Source organism: Schistocerca serialis, chromosome 2 (assembly GCF_023864345.2).
Source record: "Schistocerca serialis cubense isolate TAMUIC-IGC-003099 chromosome 2, iqSchSeri2.2, whole genome shotgun sequence".
Taxonomy (NCBI): domain Eukaryota; kingdom Metazoa; phylum Arthropoda; class Insecta; order Orthoptera; family Acrididae; genus Schistocerca; species Schistocerca serialis.
In genome coordinates this window covers 188,274,182-188,298,717 of record NC_064639.1, presented here as the reverse complement: position 1 = coordinate 188,298,717, position 24,536 = coordinate 188,274,182, and the positions used below count along the sequence as shown (strand labels likewise).

General features: G+C 42.9%; 2 protein-coding genes across 46 annotated transcripts in view; one reads left to right on the top strand and one right to left on the bottom strand.

Annotated features, from left to right (window-relative positions):
• The window catches only part of LOC126456897 (proline-rich protein 2-like), a 739,962-nt gene that overhangs the window by 168,332 nt on the left and 547,094 nt on the right, over window positions 1-24,536 (top strand). For 5 of the 26 annotated variants that reach the window (XM_050092738.1, XM_050092748.1, XM_050092745.1 and 2 more), the window contains one exon: window positions 13,205-13,234. The exons of 17 other annotated variants lie outside the window; for them this stretch is intronic. In XM_050092738.1, coding sequence (XP_049948695.1) covers window positions 13,205-13,234 — 30 coding nt within the window. Of the gene's footprint in view, window positions 1-10,572; window positions 10,727-13,204; window positions 13,235-13,273; window positions 13,529-24,536 lie in introns of those variants that run through there. 4 more of the 26 variants (XR_007585398.1, XR_007585404.1, XM_050092758.1 and 1 more) reach the window with 4 other exon arrangements.
• The window catches only part of LOC126456902 (proline-rich protein 2-like), a 494,957-nt gene that overhangs the window by 275,886 nt on the left and 194,535 nt on the right, over window positions 1-24,536 (bottom strand). The gene's annotated exons all lie outside the window — the stretch shown is intronic.

Here is a 24,536-nt window from a genome sequence, read left to right as displayed (position 1 = left end):
TGGTATAACAGGAATAGGATTCGTTATGAATAAGAAGCTAGGGCAGAGAGAGTGTTACGGTGCACTGTTCAGTGCCAGCGTTGATAGATTAGGTATACATACCGAAGTCGCAAGCTGAAGATGAAGAGTAGAGAAACTATTGAGCATATTAAAAGGGGAATGCACTAAGTAAAGGGAGATGAAAATCGAACAGTCATGGGGGACTGGAATGCAGTTGTAGGGCAAGGGGCACAGGAGAATATGGGCTTGAATCAAGGAACGAGAGAGGAGAAAGGCTTATTGAGTTCTGTAATACGTTTCAACTGGTAATAGCGAACACTCTGTTCAAGAATCACAAGAGGAGGAAGTTTACTTTGAAATGGCCAGGTGAAACAGAAAGATTTCAGTTTATATCATGATTAGACAGAGATCCTGATATCAGATGTTGGACTGTAAGGCGTACCAGGAGCAGACATAAACTCAGAACAAAATTTAGAAGTGATAAAGAGTAGCCTGGAGTTTAAGAGATTAGTCAGTAGGAACCAATACGCAAAGAAGTGGGATACGGAAAGTAAGGGCTTACGAGATGCGCTTGAAGTTTTCTAAGGCTATATCTACAGCAATAAAAAACAGCTTTGTAGGCAGTACACTTGAAGAGGAATGGACATCTCTAAAAACGGAAATCATAAAAGTTGAAAAGAAAAACATAGGTAGAATGAAGGTGACTGCGAAGAAATCATGGGTAACAGAAGAATGACTTCGGTTGAGCGATGAAAGAAGGAAGTACAAAAATATTCAGGGATATTCAGGAACGCAGAAATACAATTCCCTGAGGAATGAAATGAATAGACCGTGCAGGGAAGCTAAGACGAAATGACAGGAGGAGAAATGTAAAGAAATCGAAAAAGAAATTATTGTTGGAAGTACTGACGGGTAATGTACAATGTGTACAAGAGCCAAGAGGGTATAATATAAGTGGACGACCAAGAAAGAGTTCGCGGAATAAAATGGTTGTAAGACCGGGATGTCGTTCGCCCCTACTGTCCAATCTGAACATCACAGAAGGAATGATGGAAATAAAGGAAAGTTTCAGGAGTGGGATTAAAATCCAGAGTGGGAGGTTACCAATGGTATGATTCGCTGATGACATTGGTATCCCGAGTGAAAATAAGGAAGAATTAAATAATTAGTTAAATGAAACGAACTGTCTGACGAGTACAGAATGAGGATTGAGAGTAAATCGGAGAAAGACGAAAGCAATGAAAAGTAGAAAATTAGACCAGCATGTACTTACCACGAAGTAGCTGAAGTTAAAGAATTCTAGTAGCTAGGCAGCAAAATAAACAGTGATGGACGGAGAAAGGGCATCCCCGACCAAAATAAGTCTACTAATATCAAACATTTGCCTAAATTAGAGAAACAAATTTCTAAGAATGTACGTTTGGAACAAGCTAGTGAAACATGGACTGTGTGAAAACCGGAACAGCAAAGAATCGAAGCATTTGGGATGTGGTGCTACAGACTAATGTTGAAAATTAGGTGGACTGATAAGATAAGGAATGAGGAGGTTATGCGCAAAATCAGAGAGGGAATATGGAGAAAACATTATCAAGGAGAAAGGACAGGATTATAGCACATCTGTTAAGATATCAGGGAATGACTTGCATGCTACTAGAGCGAGCTGTAGAGGGCAAACACTGTAGAGGAAGACAGAGATTAGAATACATCCAGAAAATGACTGAGGACGTAGGTTGCAAGTGCTATTGTGACAGAAAAAGTTTGACACCGGAGATGAGTTCGTGGTGGGTTGCATCAAACCAATCAGAAGGCTGATGACTCAAAAGAAAACAAAAAAACCTGCATGTACAGAACCTCGAGAGTTGCCCATCTCCGCGCGGGATTAGCCGAGCGGTCTCAGGCGCTGCAGTCATGGACTGTGTGGCTGGTCCCGTGGGAGGTTCGAGTGCTCCCTAGGGCATGGGTGTGTGTGTTTGTCCTTAGGATAATTTAGGTTAAGTAGTGTGTAAGCTTAGGGACTGATGACCTTAGCAGGTAAGATTTCAGACACATTTGAACGTTTTGAACAAATTGCCCACCCAGTCCGGAATTAACCATCCAAGGGGGCTTCACATCATACCACACACATGTGTCACTGGTATCGAAGGTCGACAAAACATCATACTTACCAGTGTCGGGGGCTGCCAAATTGCGACGCAACCACTTCTCGCCGAAGGGCAGTTTTCATAGTTTGCTACTAGGCGGTAATGGCAGCGCCACAAGAGGTCCTGGGTCGGGAAGACCTAGTTCTTTCCACAATACACGTGAATGAAAATAGATAGATCTAAGATATCCTCGCTTTCAGATAGTACTTAGACCAGTTCACGACCATACGATGACAGTTAGAATATCCAGCCCACGCCGACACCGCCATGTCCACCACTGTTTCGGAGAACGCCATAACGCCACTCACAGATTTGTATTTTGGTTGTGGATGTCGTAAAACTTTGCTTGAATTATTCTTCTAGTACATTGGCTATTGGCTGTTCCATGTCTAGTCGGAAGAACTTAGATATTTTGTGGAACTTAAACTCCATGAACTGGTGGATGAACTGAACTGTTAGTTGAACATTGCTTCAAGACAGTCGCAACGAGACCCAGCATTTTCATTTTATGTTACCAACTTGTTTGTTTCTTAGCTACAGCCTTCAGACACTGACTTCCAGCTTGTCAATTCTGTAGTATTATTCGTTGAAATAGACAAACAGTGCTTCTTGGTTATGCCAAAAAACATTTTGAAGAATCTTTGACATTGTTTGTGACGCCTATGACTGATCGTCAGCTATGATCATATGCCATGCAAGGGTAATGGCGTAACCTGTCGCAATCCAGTGGAGCTATAGGTGGCTGCAGGGAAGCCAACGGTCATTTTTGTGCACAAAACCTTTTAGCAACCTGCTCATCTCGCCTGCCAATCCTTCTTGTGAGCTGAGGCATGCGAGTATGTGTTCCAACACTGAAGCAAGTTGTGGTCAGCAGCTGGCTTGATTGCAAAGAATCCATGTAAAACTCTGATGCACATAGAGGAATCGGACGATCGTGCAAAATTCCGTTATCGTTTGACAGTTCAATACTTCACGGAATAATAAAGGCAGAGAGGTAAAAATGGACATTCATGATTGAAATTAGAAACAAAGAATCTGCCAACAACTGACTTTCAGCGATAGGTAATGTTCTTGTTAACAAATTCCCAACATGTCGGCCTTCATTGATCGCTAATACTCGTACAAGAGGGACAACGTTGTGTATAGCAGGATACACCACATCAGAACATGTGGTGGAAAATTTCCATCAAATATTGTACTTCAGCATCCCTAATAAGACGGTTGATTTGTGACTTCATGTAACCCCACAACCAATAATCACACGGACTGAGATGTGTGGATCTGGGAGCCCAAGCACAACGGAAGTGGCGACTCAGCGCGCCATCCGCACTAAACGATGTGCGCAAGAGATTTTTCACAAGTGTAGCAATAAAGGGGGGAGCGCCATTCTACAAAAAAGTTCTATCGTTCAGCAGATGTTTATCAGCCAGGCTAGGGATGATGCGATTCTGTAGCATATCGGCTTACCTTACACCTCTCACGACTATGCTGCGTCACTAACTTTTTTCTGCCCAGCGTCCTCTGTTGTCCGGAGTTTTCAGTCGTTGTTGCTTTCAATGAAACCCCATGTCATTTCAGGTATTTTTGCCAAGTTTTAATTCGTTACCTACATTATTCCGTGAGTTTGTGCATTTTCGAATGCAAACTTATCTTTGAGTCACCGTGTACAATACACTCAGGCCATTAAAACTGCAAGAGCAGGAACAGAGCAAATTACGAAATTTTACTTATATAGATACAGTTTAGTAGGAAAACACACACACAAATGGGAAATTCAAATTGTAGATCATTTAGAGAAGTACAGAGTGAAAAATTTTGTGGATTGAGTGCAACCTCTGGTAGTAACAATTGCTCATTCCAGCTAGGCATCGAATCGAACAGAACTTGAATGACAGACAAGGATTCGTCATTCTATGCTGCTTCAGCTACAAGGGCAGAAAAAAATCACAACAGTGAAAAATAATTAACGCAGAGTATTGAATTTTCGGGAATGCATTTGTCTGAGTAACATATTTAAGTCCGTAATGTAAGCGTGAGATAAGTCATTGCAAAAGGGAAATACTAGTATATTAATAACAGGTGTAACCGCCAGCATACTGAATGCAAGCATAGAATCGTCCATGCATTGTGTTGTACAGGAGCCGGATGTCAGTTTCTGGAATGAAATTCCACATCTGTTGCACTTGGTCGGTCAATACAGGGACAGTTAATGCTATTGTCGTTCGATGATGTCCCATATGCGATCGATTGGAGACAGATCTGACGATCCAGCAGGCTAACGCAATATGTCCATGGAGGAGACGATATTGGGTTAAAACAGCAATATATGGATAAGCGTTATCCGGTTGGAAAACATCCGCTGGAATGCTGTTCATGAATAACAGCACAACAGCTCGAATCACTTCTCTGACCTACGAATTTGCAGTGAGGATGTGTGGGATAGCCACGACAATGCTCATGGTGTCATATGAAACGACACTCCACCCCAGACCATAGCTCCAGGTGTAGGTCTAGTGCACGTAATGCACAGATAGGCAGCTTGCAGGCCCTCAGCTGTCCGCCTACTAACCAACACATGGCCATCACTCGCACTTCACCCTGCCCGCCAACGAGTTCTCGCTTGACACGTCAGAAATCGCACATGGCGCTAGTCTGAGTTATATGGAATTCATCCTACAGGACGCTTGGCTCGGAGCTGTCCTTGAAGTAATCGCTTTATAGCAGTTCGTGGTGTCACAGTGGTGCCAACTACTACTCAGATTTCTGCTGCAGATGTAGTACGAAGCGCCAGAGACATACGCCAAACACGATGGTCTTCCGTCTCGGTAGTGCCAACCTAGCTAGCGGAACCGGGTCATCTTGCGACCGTATAGTGTCGTGACCAACGGTGCCAGCAATCATGTACAGTGGCTACATTACTGCCAAGTCTTACTGTAGTATCGCAGAAGGATCATTCAGCTTCTCGTAGCCCTGTTTCACGATCTCGTTTATACCCTGTAATGTGTTAATATTGGCGTCTTTGTTGCCTTACAGACATTCTTGACGAACATCAACGCACCACGTCCAATCTCAAACGTAACGAAGGCTCACGACCACTACATCTTGCAATTGAAGCAAACCTGATTTGCATAGTTGTAGTGGAGCTACTGGACCCACTAGTATGGAACAGGCGTGAAATCTGAATGGACAGCATTTGTCAGATGCAGAAGCATGCATGTCGCAAAACTCATTCTTGGTATTACGATTTCTTTGCGTCAGTATATATGTCAGAGTTTATCAATTGTAGTTACTGGCCGTCTCAGCAACCCGTGACCAGATGTTTCCAGTGGATGAGACATCTGGGAAATGCACTGGTCAGAGAAGCAGTCGAACACCACCAGACATGACAGCAACATTCAGTGTTGTCTTGCGTTGTTAAAAAATTGCGTCATGGCCTCCTCAGAGGCAGAGAAATCGCACTAGCCTTAACACGTTAGTAATGTCATGCTTGCTGTCTAAATTACAAGTCACGTAAACCAAAAGTTATCCTGTTCTCTGCCCAGAGATTCTCCATACAATTACGCCGTGTGTTTGGCACTGTATGACGATTTAGAATGCAATCTGGCAACATTAGTTCTCCTTGGTGTCTCAGTATACAGATATGTCTAACTTGATGATTTCGTCACAACTGAAATTCGCCATTAGGACGACGTGGAGTCACCCCTCTGTCCGGTAATGATGTTGAGTGCCCACTGTCGGCGCACCTCTCGCTGCTGCCACCTCATGGGAAGCCTCAACAATGGTCGTCCTGCTGCCAGGCACTAGTGCTCTCAGTCTAGACACTTGCCTTGCTGTTTACGAGCCCATTTACCGACTGAGACTGCGAGACGTGGCTGCACTATCTTACACAGTCGACCAAGCGATGTGCTTGAACTCTCCAGAGCTAGTTATGAGAAGATGAAGCCGTTGATCCCACGTAATGTGTTCAGCCTCTCTCTCTTGAACCCATAGATTCCATATCTGCACGTCAGTCGTCGATAAACTGCAGTTTTGAAATGCGATGATACCACCACTGTCGAATTCCAAAACATGCTGGTAGACTTTTCCCCTTCTTACGAGACGTATGACATCATCTTCATATGACAAATCAATCTTCAAATACGGTATCTGGTCCATATATGTAGAATGTATGCGTTGTTACTCCCACCTACTTTGTGGGTGTGTGCTGAAATGCTTATCATCTGCGTATTAAGTTAGACTGTTCATTCCATTTAACACTACCTGTAGTTCTTTTTCACTTTCACTTAAGACTGTAATGTCATTAGCGAATCTCATCATTCATATCCTTTTACGTAGAATTTTAATCACGCTCTTAAAGCTTTAATTCTCCGTCATTGGTTCTTCATCGTGCAGATCGTAGAATAAGGGCGAAAGGTTACATCCTTGTCTTACACTCTATTTAAATTGTGCGCTTCTTTCTTGTTCTTCCAGTCTTATTGTTCTCTCATAGTTATTGTACATACTCTATAGTACTCGTCTTTCCCTATAGCTCACCCGCATGTTTCTCAGAATTACGAACATGTTTTTACATTTTACATCGTCGGACGCTAAAGTCAAACAGATCATCATCTAACAGATCCTCATTTTCTTTTCCATTATTTTACGTATTTATTATTTTATTAGTCCGGTCAGCAGCTTGTAGGCTCTTGCTTAAGGGTGATATTCCGACTACATTCTTAATTTTACCGTCTTTGCTTTTAATTTCCCTCAAGATCGCTTTGGCTTCTTTCTTTGCTGAGTCAGTTCTTCCAACAATCATTTATTTTTCGATTTCTTCACATTTATCCTTAGCTTCCATGCACTTCCTATTTATTTCACCCTAAGTGACTTGTTTTCACCCTAAGTGACTTGTATTTCAGTATCCCCGAATTTCCGTGAATATTTCTGTACTTCCCTCTTTCGTCGACCAACTGAACTACTTCTTGTGTTAGCCATGGCTTCCTCGCAGAGACCTTCCTTGCACCTATCTTTCTCTTTCCAGCTTCTGTGAATTCCTTCTATAATCGTCCTTTCCTCTACAACTGAATTGACTACTAAGTTATGCACTGATTCATCATCACTAGACTCTTAAATGTCAGGCAACTCTTTATCATTACCAAATTGTGATCTGAATCTGTATCTGCTCCTTGGTACACCTTACAGTCCAATATTTGGTTTCGAAATCTTTGCCTGATCTTTCTCTAACTGGAGTCTTCCTATATCTCCCGTTTTATCCAAGTGCAAATCGTCCTCTTGTGGTTCGTAAAGAAAGTACTTATTTGCTGTTGCTAGCCGACGTTTATTGCAAAACTACCAATCCCATATTCTCCCGTAGAGTTTTCTTCAGCTCTTTCCCCTTCAACCGCATTCCAATCCTCAATGACTACTAGATTTTCGTGTCCCATTACGTACTGAATTACCAGTTCAAAATTACAATTTTCCTATCTCTTCTAGACTTTCTAGCTTAACTAACATGTTGAGACTTCTGACATTCCACACCCCGACTCTTAGAACGTCAATCTTTCATTGGTCATTCAATATTTTCTCACAGTCATTTCCCCTCGGCAGATCTGGATGGGGGACTGTCCGAAATCTTTTGCTTACAGAGAGATCATCATGACACTTGTTCAGTACTGGTCTCACGTACTAGGGATACACATTACGTGTCCTTAGCGCAGTGGTTTCCATTGGATTCTGCATCCTCATACCGGTGATCACTGCTGATTCTTCCGTCTTTTAGGGGCAGTCTCCTACACCATGGGGCGAGAGAGTGCCCTGGATCTCTGTCCGCACCTCCATCCTCTTTAACAATGAAGTTGGCAGAACAAGGGTGATTTCTTATGCCAGATTTATTCGGCTGCCATTGCTGATGATTTTTATTCAAAATTTTAAGTAGTGGAGGGGTTGGCACCTGGAATCCAAGACTTTTTCATTACTAGTCAAAAACTCTATACTTTTTTCTTCCCACAGAGTCCTTCATTACAGATGGCAGCGAGGCATTCTTTTTTTCCTGTTTATACTACAAGAGAAGAAGGATCTATTTGCCACCACCACTTTGACCTTAAAAGAAAAAGTAACAATAACGCCACTTCAGACATGTACCCCTAACTACGCCTATCCCAATAGCTGTACCTAAACATAACAAAGGTGGAAAGGAAAGGAGCGAGAGGATATCATATGCTTGTAAGAGAGGTTTTTTATTCTAATGATCAGGCTGCGTTTTAGTGGTTTGTTTATGTATGTAGCAGAGCAGAATTTTTCTTTCTTCGAGTGAACTCACTGTGTGAACCAATTCACACAGTGACTGTTCGCCTGCCGGTAATACACATAATCTTGGAACATAGGCATCACTTGTGGTGTAAGTCTGTCAAGAGTGGCACGTGTGAAGAATGCCAGAATTCGCTGGACCAGATGCCAGACATCTACTGCTGGAGATCTCCGCCCTGCAAAACGGAGAGTCAGCGAGATGAACTTTGTGGAGACAAGAACGATTGTTTACCGTTGGCGGTGACGTACCACACGGAGCGTGCAGTAGTGCCAAGACAACGGACGTTCGCAGCCCACCATATATGACGCCTCCTATAGATCGGATACTTCTGTTCTATCACATTGGAGGCGCAGTGCCTGCAACTTGTATCAGGAAAACAAAACTGAAAACTGTAAGATTTGCAGGATATGTGATCGCAGTGGTTAGCACACTGGACTCGCATTCGGGAGGACGACGGTTCAATCCCGTCTCCGGCCATCCTGATTTAGGTTTTCCGTGATATCCCTAAATCGCTTCAGGCAAATGCCGGGATGGTTCCTTTGAAAGGGCACGGCCGATATCCTTCCCCATGCTTCCCTCACCCGAGCTTGCTCTCCGTCTCTAACGACCTCGTTGTCGACGAGACGTTAAACACTAATCTCCTCCTCCTCCAGGATATGTGATAAGGATGAATGTGGATAGTATGAAAAAAAAAGAGTGTAGGGGAAGAATGGTATGACGAGCCGTGAGGTAAGTAGGAGTTGGGTTGTTAAGTATTGGTCGAAATTGCGGATGAAGTTTGGAAACTAAGGAGGCAAGTGCACATATATATTTTTCAACGCACCAGAGATCGATGACAGAGAAGGCCAGGAATACGACACTGGGTCACCATTGGAGCGGACAAAATGATACTGACGATCACGAAAGAAGGGCGGAAGAGAAGGATGAAGAGGATATATGGGCAGGAGTAGAAAGCGGAATTCATGACGTGGCTACATGTGGTGCCACAAAGGCCGAAACGAAAGGAAAAGAAGAACATTCCTCATACTCTAATACGTTAAAAGAGCTTGGCTATGCCATTTTCTGTGCACCAGGAGACAAATTTCCAGGAGTAGTTGCGAAATATAGATTAGTAATTACATATCGAGGATTCGCGATAGTTCAATGCTAGTTCAGCATAAAAATATGCAACGGAACCTCTGTTCTGCGGCTGAGGATGGAAAGAATGATAGGGAGTTGACTTCACGACAACGTGTTAGGGACAGACCACAAGCTTGAAATGGAAAAAAACCTGGGCAGTAACTGTGGCGTGTTTTTACCACAGGAACTACATCAGCATTCATCTTTATCGCAACCACGGACGACGTAACTCTATACGGTGGGCCAGGGTTTTTAACCACAGTCGTCGCAGTCCTTAACACCTGCAGAACCGTGGTTGCTTTATGCGTTTCAGGATGTCTATCCTACAAATTGCATTGATGATTTACGTCAAATATAAGCTTCTACAAGGCAGCTACAGGTATATTAGTCATTTAAACGAGTGATACGGCGGTAGCGGACTATACACATACTTCATGAAGCCACATATGTAAGACAATGTTATACGTCATCCCGTCGATGTGACAGATAATCTCCCAATTTACACACTGGAGTTAGGTTTAGCTTCGAGAATCAGCAGGTCGATGAAGGAGTGTGCGGCGAAAGACGACTTGGTTGGTTGGTTGGTTTTTGTTAAGGAGACCAAACTGCAAAGTCATCGCTCCCGTCGGATTAGGGAAGTTTGGGGAAAGAAGTCGGCCGTGCCCTTTGAAAGGAACCATCGCGGCATTTCCCTGAGGGGATTTAGGGAAATCACGGAAAACCTAAATCAAGATGACCAGACGCGGGATCGTACCGTCGTCCTCCAGAATGCCAGGCCAGTGTGCTAAACACTACGCCACCTCACTCGGTAAGGACGACTTATCTCTTGTTCTGTCAGGGCACAAAAAGTTTCATGTACGAGTACTCTCGTCATGCCTTGTTGGTTCTTTATTTCTTTGAGGCAGACATCTAGGAACAAGCGGGTGTCGATGAAAACCTGAGCGACAGTAAGATATTCAGTTCGTCGCAGCTGTGCTCTGTGACCTTGTGATATAACCAGATACTCCACTGCCACATTTAGACTGCAGTCTCTGCTCGTCCCTTTGTTGAAGAGTCACGGAATCACGAGTACTCCACATCACGCAGTGGCGAGCCTTATAAAAGCTCTGCAGCCCATGTTCACAACAGCACTTCCATCACCATGAGGGCGACAGTGGCAGCTCTTCTCCTGTGTCTTGTGGTGAGTAGTAAGGACTGAGACTTTATCGAAATTTGTGCCCAACGTATCTCTACAGGTACTTATTTCTATATTAACTTGCAAACACTGTACGCTTCAAAATGTACCTACAACATGGTATTCTCGAACGTAAGGGTGGAAAATTATTTCCAACATTCTCGGATCTGTAAGCGACTTCAAATTAGTTCTACACGCATAAGTGAAGAGAGTGTACGAGATTGTTAAAAATTTCTCAACTACGTGTGACTCGTTATAAGCTATACATCCATAATTTCACTAAATAATCTGCATCTTTCTTCTTATTGGACAAATGTTTGAGAGGGTGACAGTTGCAATCACTGTCTCACCATTCACACGCGATTAAAGGGGATTTCCTAAATCGCACGACATCAATCCAAAAAGTTTCGACAATAAATTAATACAAAGTACAGGAAAATTAATATGTTGATTTCAACGCTCTAGATGTTCTACATCTCCTCCTCTGTCCCACCTAATTAGAAGGCACAGAACATTCATACACCCATGAGTAACTGTCAGTGAAATCTGTCTTTGACACGTTGCTCAACTGGTGTGTCCCATTGATTTGAATGTCAGTTATGTCGTCAAATCACTAAAACTTCATATGAACTTCTGCATTTTATCATTTTCCGATGACTTCGATTTCATAACACCAAATCTGATCACCCGAGATGACTTGTTCTAGAAAAGAATTGTCCACGTGTTTGATTTCAAGCTAGTCACGGCATGTGCCCAGGCATAGTTGCTTTCGTTCAAGAGACAACCCGAATGGGACGAACCATGTACAGACTTCGCTTCTCTTCAAGAAATTCTGAAGAATGCCTGAAACACTTTGAGATTTTGCTCCGTTGCTATTTCTGAGGCAACCGTGATTACACCGTATGGTCGCAATTCGACGTTACGGGAAAACCGCAACAACTAAATATAATTAATATAGAGTAAAGAAATTTCGGGAATAGATTTAACTACGTATCATGTTTAAATCATTTTCATTGCAAGACGACAGGTCAGTGTAAGTGCGAGATAAGGTATCGCAAATATGAAATGTTGGTACATTAATAACCGGCGTAACCGTCAGACTGTTGAGTGCAAGCACGCAAAGGCGAATGCATTGTGTTGCACAAGTGCGGATGTCAGTTTTTGGGATGGCGCTTCACGCCTGTTGGATTTGGTCGGTGAATACGTGGACGGTTAATGCTGTTTGTGGACTACGATGGAGTTGTCAGCCGATGACGTCCCATACGTTCTCGACCAGAGACAGATCTGGCGATCGAGAAGGACAAGGCACATGCGGACACTGTAGAGCATGTTGGCTTACAACAGCAGTATGTGGACGAGCATTGTCCTTTTAATAAACGCTGTTCATCAATGGCAGCACTGCAGGTCGAATCACCAAACTGATGTGCATACTTCCAGTTAGAGTGCGTGGGATGACCACGAGACTGCTGGTGCTGCCATGCAGAGTGGCAGTCCACACCAGACCATAATTCCAGTTGTAGCTCCAGTGTGTCTAGCACGGCAATTGATAGGCTGCAGGCTCTCGCATTGCCTCCAGCTAACCAACACACAGCCATCACTGGCACTGAGGCGAAATCAGCTTTCATCAGAGATCACAACAGACTTTTGCCCTGCCCCCTTGCAGGCTCTCGCTTGACAACACTGACGTCGCAAATGGCGGTTGTTTTGGGTCAGTCAAGTGGACGCCACAGACCGTGTGCCACAGACCCGTCCTTGAATTAACCAATTTATAACCGTTCGTTCTATTATTGTGGTGCCAACTGCTGCTCAGATTGTTGCTGCAGATGCAGTACGATGTGCCTGAGCCAGACACCGTGCACGATGCTCTTCCCCCTCGGTAGTACCACATGGCTCTTCGGATCCCAATTTATTGCTACTGGGTATTCTAGCGACCATCGCTGCCAGCAATCATTTGCAGTGGCCACATTCCTGCCAAGTCTTTCTGCAATGTCACATAAGCAACATCCAGCTTCTCTAAACCCTTTTATACGACCTTGTTCAAACTCAGTGATGTGTTTCTGGCGAAACACAAATAACGGCTTGGTACTAACGACAATTGGCATCAGTGCATGCATTTCGTTATGCTTACTTGAAGTAATCATCAATAACGGTTGAACACATTCCTTCATTCAGATTTTGCAATAAAATAATGAGACTGGCTTCTAATGTGTGTCAGTGTAAAAATACGCTTCTAAAGTTACAGTCCGAATAGTCACACATCATAATTTCTGCGATTTATTGTCTTTGTTTCAAAACTACATTAGCGGAATCCTAATCTCCATTCAGATGGAATACCACTTAATTTCCATCTACATATACGACGTAGTTCACAATATGACATTCAAATACAGGTATCAGCATGCCGCAGCCAAGAGACTCCACCTGGTCCTCCTGGACCAACTGATGGGCCACAACCAACTGGTCCACCAGGACCACCAACCGGAGGTCCTGATCCAACAGGTCAACCTACTGGAGGTCCTGAACCAACTGGACCACCAGGCCCACCAACTGGAGGTCCTGAACCAACTGGAGAGCCCCAACCAACTGGAGGGCCACAACCAACTGGTGGGCCTGAACCAACTGGACAACCAGGGCCGCCTCCCCTGTTTTAGAGTGGTGTTTTCTATTGGTGCAAGATTAGTGCATCTGGGAACGTTAAAGGATTTCAGTTTTTACCTTTGTAGTTGACTTTAACCGAATTAATTGATGGAAGTGTTCTTATGATTCATAAAAACCAATTCTGATTAAACTAGCAATGAAAAAGCTCCATTAATGTTTTATTTACTGTGTGCTGTACAAGAAACCAGTTCTCCAAAAATATGGTACCAATATTTAAAAATAAACCACTTCATTTGCAGTTCCAAAAGATGCTGTACGTTGCCGAAGAAGTCCGTGTTACAGACTATGTGCACTTCATGAACTGATATGTGCAAATATCATACTTTGAGAAAACACTCTTCTCATCTATAGAGAGCCCTGTGAAAGATTACTGATACATAACTTTTGAACGAACACTATTTGATGCTCTGTAATACAACTTGCGATTTAAGATGGTTTCCTTGAAGCCTATATACTCCTCCTTCAGTTATATATTTTTTACCTCTTTTTATGTATGGGTATTAGCAAACATTAGTTTGATAGTGTGATTCTTAAATTTAATGATGCTTCTGTTATTTGATTAATAAGTTGCCTTCTACAACAGTATTTATCTGGGATCTGGACTTTATGTTTCGTAGATAACAGCATCTAGAACGAATATTAACCGCAATTCAGCGTAACACCAGCGGTAGCAATGGCAGAAGGGAAGGGTACGTACCCCTTTTAGATTGTTCGTACTGCCAGTTACAGGGAACTTGTCGCTAATCAGAAATTAAGCTTCCTTCATGAAGATATGAATGTTAATCATTATAAGTAGATGGTGTACTCAGTATTGTTTTAGAATAACGTCACCAATAAAAATAGAAGTCACTAAACTTAATCAGACCGATATGACCATTCCCTTCAGTCTGTAGCAGAATGGCTATGTGAACGCTACTACATTCAGTGTAAAAGATTAAATAGGAAAGAAAACAGACTGAGAGTCATTAAGGAAATAACTAGTGGATGCATCTTCTTTATAGCGGAAATATTCTTGACGGTTCTCTCAGCAATATGCGCTCTGAGTAATACACATCCACCCATATCAAATTGGGTAGACTGAAAAATTATTGAATGTCTAAAGAAGAAATATGTAATTGGTAATTAAACTTCAGTAAAAAATTCTCAAACCATAACTTTTCTGATAATTCAAGGTTGGCCTTTCAAAAATTTCCGAACTACGTTTTCGAAATGCATATGTGAATGTACTGGTGCCCATTTATATGTAGGGGCAAGATATTAGCACTAGATAAGCTTAATGCATGTCCACATATTTAAAGGCTCAATTTTTCTCGCACAGCATACTTTAATGTAACACGAATGGGACCACGGTTAAGAACAAACAATACGTTATTATACTGCACTCTTTCAGGAGACCCAAACACTGCTATCCCCGCCATGGTAAATAAATGGAACGTATTCTATTGTGCTGCATGTCCTGTAAAGATAATGTTGTATAGAGAGATGATGAGTTTGTTGGACGCCTGTTCCCAAAAGGACTTCAAAGAAGTGGTAATTATTCTTCAGATAATACTTTTGCAAAACTAGAAAATTAAAAAATGCTAAAATGTGCCAATTGATAGGCAGCAAAAATACGGCAAATTGTAGGTCATTATTGCTAGTGGTTGACAGGAAAATGTTCGTTATATAGCGAAAGAGAATATTTGGGGGAAATGATGTTTGAAATTTTAACAACAGTTCATGAATTCTTTAAGCAGGTTCCGTGCTTTGTCTATCTTGCTCGTGAAAGTATTTATTTTTCCTCGCATCACTCCTCCTTCTCTTATTGTTTGTGAATGACATATTACTGAATACGTGATTTCTAGAGAACAAGACACCTAATAATATTCGCTTTGGTGCATATGGCAGTAGAATGGTATACTCCATAGCGTATAATGTGCTCTGCCTACAAACCTTGAACAGTTATATTGATTATGCTTAAACGGGCCAGACACTTGGTTGACATACAATAGGTACCAACGAGCAAAGCGTGTATATGCACGTAATTACCTACCAAATATTGTCATGGGCATTATAAAGTAAATTTTCAGAGACTGGTCTGACTCTGAGTTACTAAATAAGTGTCTCCATGGGATTACACGGAATCAAATTGAGAGAGTGGGCAACGTAGTTTGGACAAGATCTCTGGTCCTTATATGCTTGAAACTTTTTTACAGAGGACGTCGTAGTTGATGTTATCTTATACCACATTACAGCTAGGAGCGTTGTCCACATTCATACAAAAAACTGTAGTTATTTTGTTACTGATTACTTCCATGTAGGCTTGATGTACATACAAAAGCAATTTTCAGGCATGTCATAAGTGCTGTGTACTAAAGATACAATACAAAGGCAACAACAAAGGTATTATGTTAGTCTTGAGACTCGACATCTCAAACTGTCCCACGTGCGCCAACTGTAGGAAGATGTAACACAGATGGTTGGTTATACATTTCCAGCTAATGTTTTATGAGCATCCTGTGTAAATACACTTTTTTGAATATAAGTTTAATAACGTCGACTTCGGAGATGTTATGGCAACTCTGGAACAATAAGTGAAAGTAATCAATAAATCATAACATAATCTGGAAAATGTCATTAGTTTATAGCACACAAATACTACACAAACCAGCATATGAACCCATAGCCTATTAATTTATACACAATCAAAATTGTACAACATTTTACTTTGGGATATGTGCTCGGAGTACTTAGCCAGTAGTAAGCTACAATAATACAGCCAAATCTTGTGTATCAGATGTTTCGTACAAAATCTGATATCACACTGAAAAGTCAGGAGCTTTTATGAGGTCCAAGGAAGGAGAAAAGAGATAGCTCGGACTGTCAGGAAATAACTGATCGTGGCACATCAGTGAGAAAATAATTTCAGACATTGAAATAGATTATTAAGTTTGGACAAGTTCAAAAAAAATTAAAAAAACTTTCATCTCAGCAGCAGTGGACGAGCATCTCATCACAGATGTTATCTTCCGTTACGGAGGAAAAGGAAGTGTGAGACACCAGGAGAAGCTCTGTCAAAGTACTGAGTCATAAAAATTAGATCACAAATAAATATTTTCGTTCTTATAAAATCACAGCAGACAGTCTATGGAAAGCAAATACACGTTTGTAATATTGTAGATTTAGAAAACATCTACATCTACGTAACTAATCTGTAATTCACGCTTAAGTGCATGGTAAAGGATGCTTCGAAGAACCTTCAGAATATTTCTCTACCGTTCCATTGTTTAACAGCATGTGGGGGAGAAGAATACACACATCTTTCTGTACGAGCTCAGATTCGTGTTATTCTATCATGATGATCATTTCTCCCTAAGCATGTTGACGATAATAAAAAGGTTTCACATTCAGAGGAGAAATCTGGTCATTGTAATTTCGTTATAAGATCTCACTGCAACCAAATAACCCTTTTGTCTTAATGACCACCAAACTATTTTATCATATCCATGACAGTATTTCGCCTGTTTTCCGATAGTAGAAAGCTGCCCTTCTTTGACCTGATCTGTCTGGTAAGGATCCCATACAGAACAGCAATAGTCCAGTAGAGGACGAACAAGCACAGTGAAGGCCGTCTCTTTAGTAGAACTGTTACAGGTCAGTAAAACGTAGCCTTTGGTTCGCCTAAATAAATAGCCCTGCTAACGCATAACGACAACGGATGCACTGTATTCTCGTCCCCCTGACACGCCTTATATACGCTTAACTGCTAGTGCTGCCACCCGCCATCTGTGCGTGGCTACTGAGTTGATGTCGAGCATTGATGGCGAAAACACAGATAATAGTGTATCGAAGAGCGAGTGTATGAAGAGGCAAATGCACTATATCTATCCCTACTAAATATACACTATCCAATCAAAAATATCTGGACATTTATCAGTGCACATTAATATGCAGGGTTTTGCCAACTTGACGTCTTGAACTCCACTTTCGTTGAGGTATCTGAATTTCTGGCGAGGAATGGCAGACCGTTCATCCTCAAGAGCCGATACCAGTGAAAATAGTGACGCTGGACGCTGGTGGCTAGGGCGGTCTCGACGTTCTGACTCTGTTCCATTGGGTTCAGGTCGTAAGTCTTTGCACGCCAGTCCATTTCAGGAATAATGATGTCTTTTAAGTGGGACCATCGTCTCCGACCTGAATATTCACTGTACACAGTAAAACATGTCTTAAAGTGTGTCCATCTGATGCCACATTCAACCTTTTCCTAAGCGTAATATGGGTACCAGAAGTACAACCAACAAAAATGCGACCACACTGTAACACCATCTCCTCTGTGCTTCACTGTTGACACATGATGGCAGGTAACTTCATCCAGCCTTCCGCCAAATCCAAATCTTCCATCATATTGTAAGAAGGCTCTTTCGGTTTTTATGTTGGTAACGCCGCCATTGACTGTGCAGTGTGAAGTCTGTGGCTGGTTGGACTCATAATATTCGCTTATATACTGTTGGGCTGTTGGATGTGAACAGCACGTAGCGTTGTGCAGTTGGAGGTGAGCCGCCAGCAGTGGTGGATGTGGGGAGAGAGATACCAGAGATTTGAGAGCGGACGATCTGGCCGTGCGTCCGTCAGAAAAAAGGAAATTTGTAAGACTGCATGTCATGAATATACACTCCTGGAAATTGAAATAAGAACACCGTGAATTCATTGTCCCAGGAAGGGGAAACTTTATTGACACATTCCTGGGGTCAGATACATCACATGATCACACTGACAGAACCACAGGCACATAGACACAGGCAACAGAGCATGCACAATGTCGGCACTAGTACAGTGTATATCCACCTTTCGCAGTAATGCAGGCTGCTATTCACCCCATGGAGACGATCGTAGAGATGCTGGATGTAGTCCTGTGGAACGGCTTGCCATGCCATTTCCACCTGGCGCCTCAGTTGGACCAGCGTTCGTGCTGGACGTGCAGACCGCGTGAGACGACGCTTCATCCAGTCCCAAACATGCTCAATGGGGGACAGATCCGGAGATCTTGCTGGCCAGGGTAGTTGACTTACACCTTCTAGAGCACGTTGGGTGGCACGGGATACATGCGGACGTGCATTGTCCTGTTGGAACAGCAAGTTCCCTTGCCGGTCTAGGAATGGTAGAACGATGGGTTCGATGACGGTTTGGATGTACCGTGCACTATTCAGTGTCCCCTCGACGATCACCAGTGGTGTACGGCCAGTGTAGGAGATCGCTCCCCACACCATGATGCCGGGTGTTGGCCCTGTGTGCCTCGGTTGTATGCAGTCCTGATTGTGGCGCTCACCTGCACGGCGCCAAACACGCATACGACCATCATTGGCACCAAGGCAGAAGCGACTCTCATCGCTGAAGACGACACGTCTCCATTCGTCCCTCCATTCACGCCTGTCGCGACACCACTGGAGGCGGGCTGCACGATGTTGGGGCGTGAGCGGAAGACGGCCTAACGGTGTGCGGGACCGTAGCCCAGCTTCATGGAGACGGTTGCGAATGGTCCTCGCCGATACCCCAGGAGCAACAGTGTCCCTAATTTGCTGGGAAGTGGCGGTGCGGTCCCCTACGGCACTGCGTAGGATCCTACGGTCTTGGCGTGCATCCGTGCGTCGCTGCGGTCCGGTCCCAGGTCGACAGGCACGTGCACCTTCCACCGACCACTGGCGACAACATCGATGTACTGTGGAGACCTCACGCCCCACGTGTTGAGCAATTCGGCGGTACGTCCACCCGGCCTCCCGCATGCTCACTATACGCCCTCGCTCAAAGTCCGTCAACTGCACATACGGTTCACGTCCACGCTGTCGCGGCATGCTACCAGTGTTAAAGACTGCGATGGAGCTCCGTATGCCACGGCAAACTGGCTGACACTGACGGCGGCGGTGCACAAATGCTGCGCAGCTAGCGCCATTCGACGGCCAACACCGCGGTTCCTGGTGTGTCCGCTGTGCCGTGCGTGTGATCATTGCTTGTACAGCCCTCTCGCAGTGTCCGGAGCAAGTATGGTGGGTCTGACACACCGGTGTCAATGTGTTCTTTTTTCCATTTCCAGGAGTATATATATATATATATATAAGTAACGAGAAAACTGTCTGTTCAAAAGGTTCAGTTTTGCTCAGCTGTTTGAAAATCAAATCACGTAGAAGTTTACCAGCAAAATCATTTATGAATTTTCTAAGGGGACGTTACAATATAATCACATAGTGTAGCATGATTCTTCGTTCCAGTCCACCTGTTTCCGGTATTCAGCAGATTCGCTGTGTATTTCACCTCAAATGTGTGGGTTATGAGGTGCTGCTCGACCATTGCATCCCATTCTTTTGCATTCCCTACTGGCAGTCACTGTACTTGCTGAACTTCTGGTAGCGCTTTCGAACTCACGAGTGGATCCTCGCCCCGTTTTCAGGCACTTTTGCAATGCTCGGAGTCCTGCCTGGTGTCAGTTTACCTGTGGCTGTTCCTTCGCGTTTCCACTTGAACATCACGTCAAAATTAGTGCGCTTTATTAGGGTCTAAATGTTACTGAGGGATTGGTTACTCAGGTGACATCTGCTGCCTGGTCCAAATTTGAAGTGACTGAGCTCTCCCGACAGACCCATTCTGCTTTCCTGTTGACACTACTATACTCCCTGCCTTCATTTATGGTTACACGTCCGCCTCTCGTTACATCTATTGCTCATTCCTGTGATATGTAAGGCTGTCCGAATGCTTTTGATCAGATACTCTGTCTCCCCTGTGGTTAGGTGGGATATATAACTGTGAGAAATCAGGAAACAGTAATCTACAGCGGACATATCGAGAAATGTTCTCTCCCCATAATGTCTTCCGGGAAAGAAATTTTTTCTGTCCAGTCAAACATAGTAAAAGAGAAAATGAAAACTGAGTTTTATTTTCCTGTCGACATAGGCTACCTTGCATAAGAGCATTGACACGTTATCTTCTCAAGGATGTGAATCCATCTATATAACATAGCTCGCGATTCCTAAAACTTAAAATGGTTCAAATGGGACTGAGCTCTGAGCACTATAGGACTTAACATCTGAGGTCACCAGTCTCCTAGACCTTAGAACTACTTAAACCTAACTAACCTAGGGATATCACACACATCCACACCCTAAGCTGGATTTTAACCTACGACCGTCGCGGTCGTGCGGTTCCAGAGTGAAGCGCCTACAACAGGTCGACCACAGCGGCCGGTCCTAAAACTTAAGGTATGAGTCATATAACCACGATCTCCGTTAATGTACGCCTTATAGATCTCTATTTATTATTAATTGTGGCTAATTTAGATCTACTAGCAATTCAGCTAACAATCGCGAGCTAACAAGGGGAAGGCCTCAGACACGGCCAAACGAATCGGCTCATATTTGGCAGGTCGATTGTGTACAACCAAAAACGAAGGAATCTAAGGTATTTTGGGTCAACACCCCCTCGTTTTTGACATAATCACCCCTAAACATTGTGACGAGCAATCGACTCAAAATTGGAGGGATCGATAGACAATTGTAAATAGAGCATTTTTACTCATCAGGTACGGGGTCCGCAAACGCATACTTTTCCAGAAATCGAGGTAAAAAACTTTTACAACTGCCGCTTCTATAACCACATGGTAAACACTTTTTCGCCCACAGCACCGATAGCGCACCGGCAAAGTAACTGGCTGGGAATCGGAGAACCCGGTTTCGAATCTCAAAGAAACCTAGCGGATGTTATTCTTTTCGGTTGTATTTTTCCCTATCTCAATTGATAGGGATAGGAGGGTTAATAAGGTAAATAAATCAATAAGGAATGATAATAATAAGGTAGGCAAATAAATTTCTCAAACCTTTTGGGATAGTAAACAACTAAAATGTTACTCCAGGTCACTTTACAAGGGCTCTTCCAGTCACTGTTACGTGTCCTCACTTTTCTTCAAACAACTGGGTGGATGGTACTTGTCATATAAACATTCGAAACAAATATACTCGCGGTACCAAGAACATCTAATGATTGCATTCTTTCGACAGCTACACTGTTCCTTCTGAAGAATGGGCGAAAAACAAACTTGGTTTACATTTAAAAATATGTCTATTTTTGGGAATTAATTTTGAGGCGTACCACGCATGCGATATCATTGTCTGAAAAATCGATGCTGAAAGTTGGTTATGAATTATGCTGTGAATAGTTATTACATCCTTGCGCTTGTGCAATTCCCGTTAGGTTTCCAGAAGCACACTGCAATTGTGAAGCCTAGAAATAGAGTTTTTAACCTAGCGATAGAAATAAACATCACACGGCTGGCACACAGGTGTGCAGTTTGGCTGTATTACGTTTGCTGTGCACGTCGGCTGACCCTCGACATCTATACACATTGTGTCAAATATTGTAGTAAATCGCATTCGTCAGTTTCCCGGATTTGATGCGCATAATGTAAGCATTTTTCAACGAGTCGGTTAAACGATTGACCTCTTCTATAACCCGAGGAGCAAATGTAACATTCGTTTCATGTAAACACAGGAAAACCTTAGGCAAAACTTTTCCAGAGGCTGTGACGGAATATTGCACCGTGTACGAATGTGTTTGTTTTTCTACCAACTTCGACAAGGGTTCGATTTTCTCCCTTATGCGATAACGTGCGTCGAATGTTCACCCGATACTCGCATCCTGTTTGATCGGTGTTGATCACGTATTCACGATTAAAACTGGTCATCAATGACGCCATTTGCGTGCTGACAAGAGCCGTCACTTTCTGTATATCCTCTATATATTGTACCTCCTTATGAGAGACGTATTTAGTGACGTGCGGTAACTTCCCGCTTGCCATCGTCCGTGACAGGCTTCCAACTATACAGGGTGTTACAAAAAGGTACGGCCAAACTATCAGGAAACATTCCTCACACACAAATAAAGAAAAGATGTTTTTGTAACACCCCGTATATTACAGCGCTAGTCGAAGGGTGCACATGCTCCATTATTACTACAAACTACCTACAGTAGTTGCTTTCATGTGACAAGGCTTAAAATTTTAATACTTTAACAACTCACGGCGTTTGGGAAATTAGTCTGCCTGTCTTATTATTATCATTCCTTATTAATTTACTTACCTTATTAACCCTCCTATCCCTATCAATTGAAATAGGGAAAAATAAAAACGAAAAGGATAACAGTGGCTAGGTTTCTTCCGACTCCCAGCCAGTTACCTTGGCCATTGCGCTATCGGTCCTGTAGACGAAAAGTATCTACCATGTGGTTACAGAAGCGGCAGTTGTAAAAGTTTCTTACCTCGATTTCTGGTAAAGTTTGCGGACCCCATACCTGATGATGAAAAATGCTCTAATTACAATTATCTATCGCTGCCTCCAATTTTGAGTCAACTGCTCATCATAATCTTTAGGGGTGATTTTCTCAAAATTGAGGGGTTGTTGACCCAAAATACCTTAGATTCCTTCGTTTTAGGTTGTACACAAGCGACCTGCCAAATTTGAGCCGAATCGGTTGGCCGTGTCTGAGGCCTTTCCCTTGTAAGTTGTGAAAGGGAAGAATGAGCTGGAACTACACAAAAATTACTCTAGTGTAACACTATAAGTAATGCTACCTACAGGGTGTTTCACAAGTCATCTTACACACTTCAAGAGCTTGTAGAGGGGACTTAGGACATATCGTTTTACATAGTAACCCATGTCCAGAAACGGTTCATTTCGATGCTAGAAGGGAAACAAGGGAGGTGTGAGACGAGATACTGGCAGAAGTATAGCTGTGAGCACGGGGCGTGAGTCGTACTCGGGTAGCTCAGATGGTAGAGTACTTTCCCGCGAAAATCAAAGGTCCCGAGTTCGAGTCTCGAGCCGGCACATAGTCTTAATCTGCCAGGACGTTTCATATCTGCGCACACTCTGCTGCAGAGTGAAAATCTCATTCTGATGAGCTACTCAATCGCACGTCATCAGACTGCTTTGAAGTGACCCCACTACGAATTCCTCCCATCTGCCAACCTTCCCACATCAGACGAGCACTTGCAACCTACGTCCACAGTTATTTTCCAGGTGTATGCCATTCTCTGTCTTCCTCTACAGTTTCTCCTCTCTACAGCTCCTTATAGTACTATGGAAGTCATTCCCTAATGTGTTGACGCATGCTTTACCATCCTGTCACTCCTTCTTGTCAGTGATTTTCATATAGTCCTTTTTATCTTCGATTCTTTCCTATCCAATTTTGTTGAGATCCTCCTCATTCCTTACCTTATCAGTAACCAAATATTTCTACATTTTTCTCTCGCTCCACATCTCAAATGCTTCGATTCTCTTTTGTTGTGGTTTTTCCACAGTCCATGTTTCACTAGCACACAATGCTGTGAACATGGACTTCTATTTTTATTGATGATAGTATCCTCAAACAGTACTGAGGACATTCATCTTCTTATGTTGATGAATATTCTTATCTTGATGGATGCAGCTTAAGTTCTCACTAGCGGCAGGTTCCCTGTAAATGCCAGCACCATCTACTAGCAGTCTAAAATAGCTACATACCTATCCCTTCTGTTATTGCTGCTACCATTGTTACGCTGAGTTCTGATTAATATTCTTTTCGTAAGACATGTTAGGATCTACGAAATATAAATTCCAGATCCCAGATAAATATTTTTGTTAGAAGGCAACTTACTATTAAATACTAGTAGGCTGATGAAATTTAAGAATCACACTATCCAACTAATAATATACGTGTACTAAGTCACATACATAAAGAAGGGTAAAATGTGAAAAAAAAAATTGATCGTATGGCGTCAGTGGCCGGGAGTTCCCAGGCGGGAAGTTCGGGCGCCAAGTGCAAGTCTTATTGAGTGCGACGCCACATTGGGCGGCTTCCACCTTAGATCTCAAGGTGCATCACAGAACATCAAAGCCTCAATATCGTTGAAAGATCAATTTATTTTTTTACCCTGATTCACATTAGAAATCAGTCTTCCTGTTTTACTACTGAAAATGAAAGAGCGAACATGATCAAACCTTATTGTCGGTTTCTTCAAGTAATCATAATGAAATTTATGCATTGATGCAAATGTGATGTAGTCTTATGCCTTTGTTTGTTTTTCACCAGAAACGAATCAATTCATGAAGCACACATAGTCGCTAATGCGGACCCCTTCGGCCATGCACAGCGTCTTTTG